Source organism: Panthera uncia, unplaced genomic scaffold (assembly GCF_023721935.1).
Source record: "Panthera uncia isolate 11264 unplaced genomic scaffold, Puncia_PCG_1.0 HiC_scaffold_2400, whole genome shotgun sequence".
NCBI lineage: Eukaryota > Metazoa > Chordata > Mammalia > Carnivora > Felidae > Panthera > Panthera uncia.
Genome location: NW_026059130.1, coordinates 1 through 10,087, shown reverse-complemented (window position 1 = coordinate 10,087; position 10,087 = coordinate 1). Strand labels below are relative to the sequence as shown.

The following is a 10,087-nucleotide window of genomic DNA, read 5'->3' as shown; positions in this document are numbered from 1 at the left end:
AAAATTCTTTTTAGGGGCGCCGGAGTGGCTCAGTCGGTTAAGCGTCCAACTCCTGATCTTGGCTCAGGTCATGATCTCACGGTTCGTGAGTTCGATCCCTGCATCGGGCTCTGTGCGCACAGCATAAAATCTGCTTGGGATTCTGTCTCTCCCGCTTTCTCTGCCCCTCCCGTGCTCACGTGTTCTCTCTCTCAAAATAAAGAGACTTAAAAAAAATTCTTTCTAAAGGTTTGGAGAGAGGGAATGAGTCCTTCTCACGTGCTTGTTTCCGCCCCATTTTAACGGGGAGGACTGCCCCCCACCCCGAACTGGGTTGTTGTGAGGGTCAGTGAGTGATTCCATCTCCTTAAAAGCACAGTAGGTGCTCAGCAAACGTTACCAACACGACAGGGCCATACGCAAGACCCGCCTCTTGTCACAGGGACAGAAAGACGTGGGCTATTTCGCATCAGACACCAAGGTGTGATCCCTGCTGCGCCCCCCTCCCCGACCCCCCATACCCACCCAAGCAGCCTGTAAGCCTCATTTCCTCTACCTGCTTTCCCTAAGATCTGGGTTCTCACCAGGTTTTAGGGAAGACGAATGTTCTGGTACCTGCGTCCCTATGTGCTAGGGAGGGACACACAGAGGAAGAAGCCGCCTCCAGGAGGGAGTCAAGTCACACACAAGGCCCAGGGTGTTGGTCAGAGGTGTTTTATTGCAGGGAGGGGGCTCCGGCATCCCGCGGCGGCTATAACCTGGGGACAGAGGAAAACGGTCAGAAGGTTTGGATCAGCACAGAAGAAAGTGCCAGTGAGATGAAGACATACTCAACCTCTGGTAACTGGGGTGTAACTGGGGCCTGAGGGTGCACGAGGGGAGGGAGGGCCCCATGGCCTCACCTGCTTGACACCCCCCGACTCTAGTCTGGGCCCTTCCATCTCCCTTTGGGGCCTCTCCCCGCCCCGGCTCTGGGTTCAAGTGCATCTGGTGGGCTGCCCTCCCTGGGTCTGGCCAAGGGCTCGTTCTGATTTAAGCAGCTTAGAAGTGCTTCTGTCACAGCCGAGGGACCAGTCTGCCTGGCAGGGGAAGGGGAGGGCCACTCACTGGATCTCGCGGAACGCCCGCCTCTCCACGAGCTTCACTTTGTACTTGCGCCTGAACCTGCACAAGGGAAGGGACAGGTGAGTAACCAGCAAGCCCGCCAAGCGCAGGGAGTTTCCCGACACCCTTGCTCCCCCCACCAGCCCCGAAGCCTCACTTGGCTCTCTCCCGAGGCTCGATCATGTTTCTCTTCTGGAAGCTCTTGAACCGGTCGCGGAGGATATTGCCTTCGGGCTGCGGGACGCAGAGAGGGAAGCCTCAACGGGGGGCCCACTCACCTCTCCACGGGGCTCAGCCTGGCCCTGAGCTGGGGGGGGGGGTGTGTACGGAGGCACAGGCCCGGGCTGGGTGTGCAGGGATCAACGGGAGGGAAGGAGAGGGCACATCAGGCAGGGGCAGAGGCCAGGGGGCGGAGGGCAGGGTGCACGGTTGGCACACTACTGAAGCAGAGCCGGTCGGAGCCCCGAGGCGGCCCAAACTGTGCGGTGCCCATGCTGCGGTGAGAAGCCGAGGGCCGCTGGGAGCCACGGCAGGTTCTGAGCCAGGGAGGGACAGGCCCGTTCTGGGCTTTAGGGAGACCTCTATGGCACTGAAGAGGGGGAAAGGGGGGGGGCCAGGAGACCAGGGGCTGGGAGGAAAGGCCTTCTGAGGGTCACAGGCTCAAACCCCCACACCAGCCGGCCCCTCACCCCCGAGGACCCCGTGCCCTCAGCCCCCAGGCATCAGCCCAACCGGCCCATCCCGGGGGCAGCCATGATGTCGCCCACAGCCCCTGGGGGCACGGGGAGCAAGGATGGGATCATCACCGGGCACAAGGGCCCCCCTACAGCACGTCACCCCACGTGGGCAAGTACCTTTAGGGTCCTAAGCGAGTCAGCGAGCTCCGAGCTGAGCTGCACGTCGATGTCGGGGTCCTGATACCTGGAGAACACGGGCGGGGGGCGTTCAGAGGATCCGCCTTGCCCAGGGCAGAGCCCAAGGGCCCCATTCGGGCAGTGGGCCTCGGAGAACGTGGGGCTTCGTGGGGGAAGAAGATGATCTCCCGGGAGGCCCCCCGCCCTCACCCCCAGCCCGGCGGGCCTCACTTGAGCCGCCCCAGCCTGCGGGGCCTGTCCGCCTCGGCCAGTCTCCGCGCCCGCCGCTGCTCCCGCCGTCGCGCCAGCTCCGCCAGTCGCCTCGCCACCTGGGCCTTGATCCCACGCAGCCTGAAGAGCTCCTGGTGCCGCAGCCGGGCGGCCCGCACGGCGGCCTGCTGCACTTGCTGCGGGAGGGCTGGGCGGGTCAGTCAGGGGCCGGGCACGGGGCCGTCCCCGGGGGACCTTCCCTCCACCGGGCGGCCCCCTTCACATCAGCTGTCTTCTGAGGCCCCCTTCCTTACCCACGGGTGGCCCACAAATCCCACCCCCCAAGTATCAGCACCAGGGCAGCACGGACTTGATCCCCACTGCACGTTCCCCACTGCGTCCTGAGCCCAAGTGGTGCCCGGAGGGAACCAGGAAACGGGTCTCGACTGACCAGAGCTGTGAGGACCGCAGACAGCACAAAAAAGCAGGCCGAGGGGTCAGAGAAGGCAGGCCGTGAGCACGGGAACAAGCAGGCCGCGGGGGCAGGAGAGGCCGGGGCCTGCGGTGCTCACCATCTTCCGGGCAGCCTTCTCCCGCCGCCGCTGCTGCTCGGTCTTCTTCTCCACGGTGGCCGGGCGCGCGGCCACGACTGAGGCCTCAGCTCCCTCGGCCTGCTCCCCTCCAGCCTCGGGCCCCTCGTCCTGGCCCTCGCCCGACTCCCCCTCCCCGTCGGACTCCTCCAGCAGCCCCTGGCACATCTCCTGGAATGTAGACTCCTGGAGGGGGAGGGGCGGAAGGGACAGGAAGCGGGGTGTCAGGGGCCGGGCACCCCGAGGGCCAGGGTGGGCGGGGCCGGGGAGAGGAGCAGGCGGGGCGTGGGCTCACCTGGGTGGCAGCCTGCTCCGGGCTGGGCAGGGCCAGCTGCCGCTGCAGCCTCTCTGCCTGCTTCTGCCGCTGCAGCTCGACCTCGTGGGCCGCCAGGAGCAGGGTCTGGAGAGGAAGGGGTGGAGGTGAGGACCCGGGGGTCACAGACAGACCGGGCCCTCTCACCTCCCATCGGCGCCCCCAGCGCCCAGCCCCTCCTCCCCTCCAGGGTCTCCCCAAGCAGCCAGGAGGGACTCTGCTCCCAAACCACCCTCCGCTCCTTGAAGGCCGGCCGGGTCCCTGCCCACAGTAAGGTTTCGTTTACGTGACACACAGAACAGGCGATTCTGTAAAGAGATCTGCGGGAAGGACAGCGGTGGCCGCCTAGGGAAGATGGGGCAGGGGCAGGGGCGGGGGGTGATGGCTGACGGGCGCCCTACTCTGTCAACGTTCTAAAAACCCTGAGACCGCGCCAGAAGCGGGCGAATCCTGAGGCTGAGGGCTGTCTCTGCAACACCGTCGGGCAAAGAGTCAAGACAGACTGCTCTTCCCAGGTCCCCCCCCAGCGCCCACGTCAGGCCGGACTCAACGACCGCGGCCACAGGCCCCTCTGCTCGCGAGCAGCCTCACCCCACTAACGCTCGCTGTGACGGGGCCTCTGCACCTACAGGTGAGGACCCCGCTCTGTCCATTCCCGGGGGGCCACGAGACACCCTCTCTTCGTGAACGAGGCTGAACCGCACCCGCCCGCGTGTCCCGCATCTATCGGACCTGCATTTCTCTCCGGGAGCCTGTGCTCTCCCAGGGGACAAAGGGCTCGTCCTCCGTCCACGACCCCCGCGGTTAACAGACATCTAGGTGACAAATGGGGACTCTCACAGCCAGGTTCTCCCATTGCTAAACTATCCTAGGCCTTAGAGAAATCTCGCTGGTCAGGCTGCTCACCGTTCATTGAGACCTTTTGCGCCCCTGTCCCGTGGACCGCCCCCAAAGGTGGCCTGGTCTCATGTACCTCCGGGTCTTTGTACACGCTGTTCCTGAAACACCCATTCCCCTGTTCCCGTGGCAAACTCCTCCTCAGACATTTGGTCGAAGCTCTGATGTCCTCCTCCTCCAGGAAGCCCTCCCTGACCCCCAAGTCTGGATTTGGCAACCCCTCTGGGTCATCACTGTCTGGGAATGGGTCCGTCCCCCCACCCCCACCGGACCACGAGCCCCAGGGGGGCAGGCCGGGGGCTGCCTCAGTCCCCGCCGACTCCCCAGCAGCGGTGGGCACAGAGGAAGTGCCTGGCGAGGGCACCAACCAAGCGGCCAGGCGACGACGGAGGAGGGACCCGCTCAGGGCCACGTACCTGGTGGTCCTCAAAGGACGGGTTGTAGGAGGCCCCGGCGGGCGTCACCTCCACGGCAGGGACCTGGGAGGGCTTGGCGTGCAGATGTGGCGGCCGCTGCAGGAGGACAAGGCAGGATGAAGCCCGGGAGCCCGGGACCCGAGAGCCCACAAGCCGGTGCGGGACTCCAGGCTCGGAAGATGGCAGGGGCCTCAGCAGCGCCCACAGCCTTCACACCGGGAGGGCCTGTGCGTCCGGCATCCAGAGCAACGGACACCGGCTACCCACCCGCTATGCTACCCTCGGGAGCCACGTCCCCAGGACGAGCGAGCGCCCTGCAGGCAGGGGCTCTGCCTGCCTTCCCTGAGCAAAGCCCCTGTGACCCCCGTGGGGGGCCGCAGTTGCGGAAACACAGGGTACACGGCACCGGTCGCTGACGCCTGCGGCAATGTTGGCAGAGGGCGCGAGGCTGTCTGACCTGCCTCTGACCTGCGTCGCTCAGAGCAGGGCGCGGGTGACACGGGGCTGACGGAGACCCCAAGTGTGGCCCTGGGCCCTGCGGGAGCTCGTGACAAAGGCGGGAGGTGGTTGCCTGGGTGGCACGGTCCGTTAAGCACCTGACTCTTGGTTTCAGCTCAGGTCGTGATCTCCCGGTTCGTGGGTTCAAGCCCCGCATCAGGCTCTGGTCTGACAGCTTAGAGCCTGCTTGGGATTCTGTCTCCCTCTCTTTCTCTGCCCTCCCCCGCTCGCACTCTATCAAAAATAAGGAAACATTTAAAAAAAGAAAGAAAGGTACACCCAGACGGAATCTGAAGGCAGAGGCCGTCAGTCTCCAGCAGAAGCCCGGGGGGAGCCCTGGAAGAAGCCCTCTGGCTCCCGCCCTCTCCCCACACCCACCGCCCGCGGGTCCCAGGGCTTCCGCCCAGGGGTGTCTCGCCTCCGTCCCTGCACCCCCACCCCCGCACGCCACAATCCCACCTCCAGACCTGAACGTGGCCCCCACCTCTCCTGCACGAAACCACTCAAAATAAAACTCTGAAACCTGAGTGGTGCTCCCTCCCACCAGGCCGGCCTCCTCCCCAGCCTGCTGCACGAACCCACCCTGGTGTCCCCCAGTTCCCTGCCCCCCATCTAGGTACAGCTGCCACCCCCAGTTAACTGGCCAACACGGGCTTCTTTTCAGTGACCTTCGCTCATCTCCCCGGGGCGCCTCCTGCTGACCGCCAGCCTGCTCTCTCCTCCGGTTCAGAGGCACCAGGTTCCCGCACATGGGGTCTTGGCCACAGGCAGAGACTGAGGCGCCAGGGCCCCTGTGCAGAGCAGCTCCTAGCACCCCAGCCCTCCCCTGAGCAGTCCCCCAGGACGCCCTGCTGCCGCGGTCTCACCTTCACTCCTTTCTTCTTGGTCTGCTCCAGGAAAAAGGCGTCCTGGCCAGCCAAGGGTCGGTCCAGGAGGTCTGTGGAGGCAGTGAGGGGTGGCTGCTGGGGGCTTTCCAGTGTGGCCCGAAGGGCTCCCTCTGATCCCTCCCCCTTCACAAAGAGAGCACTGAAGCACACACGAGAAAAGGACTCGGGCTCCAAGGGATTTTGAGTGCCAGGCAAAAGAGCATATGGAGAGATCCAGAAAGCAGAAGGGAGCCAAGGCTGAGGGGCACAGGGTGCCCTCAGGAAAGGAAAGCCACTTCCAGATGCTGAACTCTGCCGAGGATCACCAAATACACACTTGCAGAGCGCTTCTCTTAAACACTGTGCTCTTGTGCGGTGCACAACCTGCACAAATGGGCATGGCAGCCCAGTCCCCACCCACAAGTGACAGCAAGGGTACTACTCACTGTCTTTGGCCCAGAGGTCATAGAAAGGCCGCTCAACGGTGTCTTGGGGCCCGGGCTTGGCTTTGATCGCAGGAGGGTTCCGAAGCCGGGCCTGTGCCTTGCGCACCTCCCGGGGCAGCTCGCCCTGTTTGGCCAGTTTCTCCCATAGCTGCTCCTTCCGTTTGAGCTTTCTGGCATTGGGGACCTGGTGAGCAAGGACACTGGGGCGAGGAGAAGCAGCAAGTTGGAGTGGGTGAGGCAGAGGCCTGGCTCCTCCCGGTCGGGCTCCCCCACAACCCCCTGCTCAGCAGCTCCCGTCCCAAGCACCCTCTCCAAGGCAAACGTCCTCGTGGATCCTCCTACCCCTCCTGCCTAGCTTCAGAGCCCATCTCCCCAGGTCCGTCTCCAGCCCAGGCGTCTGCCCTGACCAGAGGGCCAACAACACAACGGCCTCCGCAGCCCTCGCCCTGCAGGTCTCCCGGGCAGCTCAGCCGTCACCTCAAAACAGACCTCAGGTTTGCTCCCACAGCCCCTCCTCCCACATCCCCACCTCAGGAGCCGCCCGCCGTCCACTCCATCACCGGTCCAACCTCCTCTCCTTCAGACCTGTCACCAAGCCAGCCCGACGGGCCTCCGGACGGCCCCCCTCCACCCCGAGCTCCTGGCCGGGCCTGGGCCCTGCACTTGCCTGCCTCGGCCACCACGCCCCAGCCTGTACCTCGCTTCCCCCAATCTGCCCCCCCCAAAGCCGCAGGCCGCGCCCCGTTCCTCTCCTCCAAGTGACCCTCACCTGCCCCACCCCCCGGAACTCCTCAGGGCCAGAAAGCGAGTGGCAGCTGCTGTGAAAACGGAAAGACGGCTCCGGGGGTGGCGGGACACTCACTCTTTGGGGACAGGGACCTTGGACGTGTTCTCTAGGACGAGGTCAACGCGAAGGGGTTTCTTGAGTAGAAGTGACCTTTTCTGGCTTTTGGTTCTCTTCTTGTTCAGCTCTGGGAGCAGAAAGGAGAGGAACCCAAGGCTCAGGCCTCCTTACTTCCCGACCCCCTCACCCCAGCGCAGACATGGCGGGGGGGCGGGGGGGGGGCGACCCCAGGCTTCTACCTGAGGACAGACGTGCCCAAGGTGTCCAGCCTCCGACCACCCCCACCCCCATTTCGCGGGCAGCCCTGTGCTGGGAGCAAAGAATCAGACCCACAGCCCTGCCCACTAGAGGCTTCCGGACAAGGCACAAAAAACGGCCACAAAAACAGAAACACTAACGAGAAAGAAGGCGACCAAGTGACAAGGAGACTCAGGACCCAAAAGAGCTGATCCTCAGCACGACAGTTTTCTGCCTTTTTCGACTGAGCGTGAAAGGCAAGAACCCCAGGACAAAAGACACGAGGGCAGAACCCACGCCCTTCCGTTTTCTACGCTCCTTCACAACACAGACTTCGCTCATCTCTGCTCCCGCAATGAGAACACTAACGCCTACCTCCACGATCGTCTGGAAAGGTAATCGCTATTTTTTAAAATTATTTACTGACAGTGCGCACGAGTGTGTGTGTGTGTGGGGGGGGGGGGGACAGTGGAGACAGAGAGACAGAGAGAATATCCCAAGGACACGACCCGTGAGATCCTGATCTGAGCCAAACTCAAAAGTTGGCCGCTTAACCGCCAGTCACCCAGGCACCCTGAAAAAGGAATTATTGCAACACAGACACGGCGATCACCCGGGAAAGCCCATGATCGCTATTATCGTCACCCACCCAGCCTTTTTTTCTCTCCCTTGTGTCCCCAGGACCTGAAACTGAGAGCCACGAGTCAGTCAGTCACATGCCGCTGGAATTGCTGTCGCACTGGAATGGAGCCCATAAGCCACAGCCAGACTGACAGGCCACGAACAGTGCCTATGCGTTTCCTTTTTGGTTTTTGTACATAACGTTTTTTTAATGTTTATTTTTTATTTTATTTTTTTTTTAATTTTTTTTTCAACGTTTTTTATTTATTTTTGAGACAGAGAGAGACAGAGCATGAACGGGGGAGGGGCAGAGAGAGAGGGAGACACAGAATCGGAAACAGGCTCCAGGCTCCGAGCCATCAGCCCAGAGCCTGACGCGGGGCTCGAACTCACGGACCGTGAGATCGTGACCTGGCTGAAGTCGGACGCTTAACCGACTGCGCCACCCAGGCGCCCCTAATGTTTATTTTTGAGAGAGAGAGAGAGAAAGTGCACGCCAGCGTGCAAACAGGGGAGGGGCAGAGGAGAGGGAGACAGAGATTCAAAGCAGGCTCCGGGCTCACAGCAGAGAGCCTGATGGGGGGGGCTCAAACTCGCTCACTGTGAGATCATGACCTGAGCTGAAGTTGGACGCTTAACCAACTAAGCCACCCAGGCGCACCTAGCTTTCTTTTTCAAGCCGAAAGCAGGGGCACTTAGGTGGCTCAGTCCGTTGGGTGTCTGACTTGGGCTCAGGTCATGATCTCGGTTTGTGGGTTTGAGTCTCGTATCTGGATTTGCGCTGACAGCGTGGAGCCTGCTTCGGATTCTCTGTCTCCCTCTCTCTCTGCACCCCATCCCATGCACGTTAAAAAAAAATTTTTTTTTTTTTTTTTTGTAAATCTAACGCAGAACCTATAAACTGCTCCTCCTCTGTTCCCAGAGAGACTTCATACTGGCCACAGTAGACCTTTGCGACCACCCTAGGGCAGGTCCTGACTTCCCCTCACTGTTCACACACCAGGTCAGCTCACTTCTGTGAACATCGATCGCTTCGACATCATCATCTCTCGCTTGCTCAAAGGTTCCTGCACCTCAAAGCAGTGCCCTCCCTCTTTTTCTTTCGCCGAGACACCTCTTCTCATATTCCTTAGAACAGAGCCGGGGACTGGACTCCTACGTGCTCCCCGAAGGTATCCTGTTGTGCTTGCCACGCTCATAAAAGCAGACCCCTTCGCTTGTTTTCTAGCCCTTCCTTAAAGCAGACGTCTACTCCTGGTCTGTTTTTCTCCTTACTGACGGGAAGCCTGCTGCGCACTCCAGTAACCCCTCACTCACCTCTCCAGCCCTTTCCGCGCCACCCTGCCTTTTGGCAGATAAAGGCGCGCAGATTAGCACGAGCTTCTTACCTACTCACCAGAGCAGATCCGCTTATTCTTATTAAACCGCATCTCACAAAAAACAGTCTCCTCCCTTACAGCAAGGCTTTGACTTTGCCTTTCTGCAAAGTTAACGAGAGCCCTGCTATTTTCCGTCTCATCACTCAGGGGCAGACCCCTACCGGTCTCTCCCTGCATTGAGAGCTGGGATGCCTCAAGAACACCTGACTTGCTATCTTTAGCTTCCTTTCTGTACCGTCCAGGTCCTCGTTTACGGCAAAGCCTCTTTCTAGCAAATGTCTGCCATCCAAGCCATGATATTAACAGAGACTCTCAAAAAGGCTGAGATGGGGGAGACAAGGCCCCAGCAGGCGCCGCTGAAAGCTCCTTACCTTTTTGCTTGGCGCCGGTGTCCACGAAGAAGAGTTTCTCATCGGGGGCCTCGGATACCAAGCCACTGGGAGACGGGAATGCAGGTCAAAGATGTTGGGAAGGATGCAAGCTGCCGAGTGGGGGGGGGGGGGACCTCTCTGGGACCCAGCTTTCCCCCACTGTTTGGCTCATTCAAGCACCTTCTTCCCGCCAAGCGTTCCCTCCAGGCTAAAGCCTTTCCCTTCGCTTTACATAACTTGCTACTGAACAGAACGTAAAACTTAAAATATTAACCTAAGGTAGGTGCATGGATCGCATTTACGCTACAGTTATTAGTTATTTACCTGAATCCTAACTTCACACTGGTGGTCCTACACCCAGTAATCTTATCAGTCCCCCAACCTCCCGCCCAGAGTCCCCAACTTCCCCAGAGGTGCCCGAAACGGACGCTCCCAGGCCCCCAGGAGTCCCCCCCCCCCCCC

At 61.2% G+C, this 10,087-nt stretch overlaps 1 protein-coding gene and 2 non-coding genes across 3 annotated transcripts; all 3 read right to left on the bottom strand.

Moving 5' to 3' along the window:
- Positions 1-677: 677 nt before the first annotated feature.
- LOC125917769 (ribosome biogenesis protein NOP53-like) lies at positions 678-10,080 on the bottom strand (the record flags this gene model as incomplete). The annotated part of the gene is made up of 13 exons (XM_049623874.1): positions 678-737; positions 1,087-1,143; positions 1,241-1,317; positions 1,938-2,004; positions 2,169-2,344; positions 2,720-2,923; positions 3,033-3,137; positions 4,364-4,459; positions 5,728-5,798; positions 6,174-6,373; positions 7,036-7,144; positions 9,626-9,690; positions 9,950-10,080. Coding segments are annotated over 13 exons (1,365 nt in total), but the record flags the coding sequence as incomplete, so codon positions are not given.
- LOC125917772 (small nucleolar RNA SNORD23) lies at positions 1,787-1,895 on the bottom strand. Its single transcript, XR_007456289.1, has one exon. It is a non-coding gene; the product is annotated as a small nucleolar RNA SNORD23 (small nucleolar RNA).
- Positions 7,924-8,046, bottom strand: LOC125917771 (small nucleolar RNA SNORA54). Its single transcript, XR_007456288.1, has one exon. It is a non-coding gene; the product is annotated as a small nucleolar RNA SNORA54 (small nucleolar RNA).
- Positions 10,081-10,087: the final 7 nt, after the last annotated feature.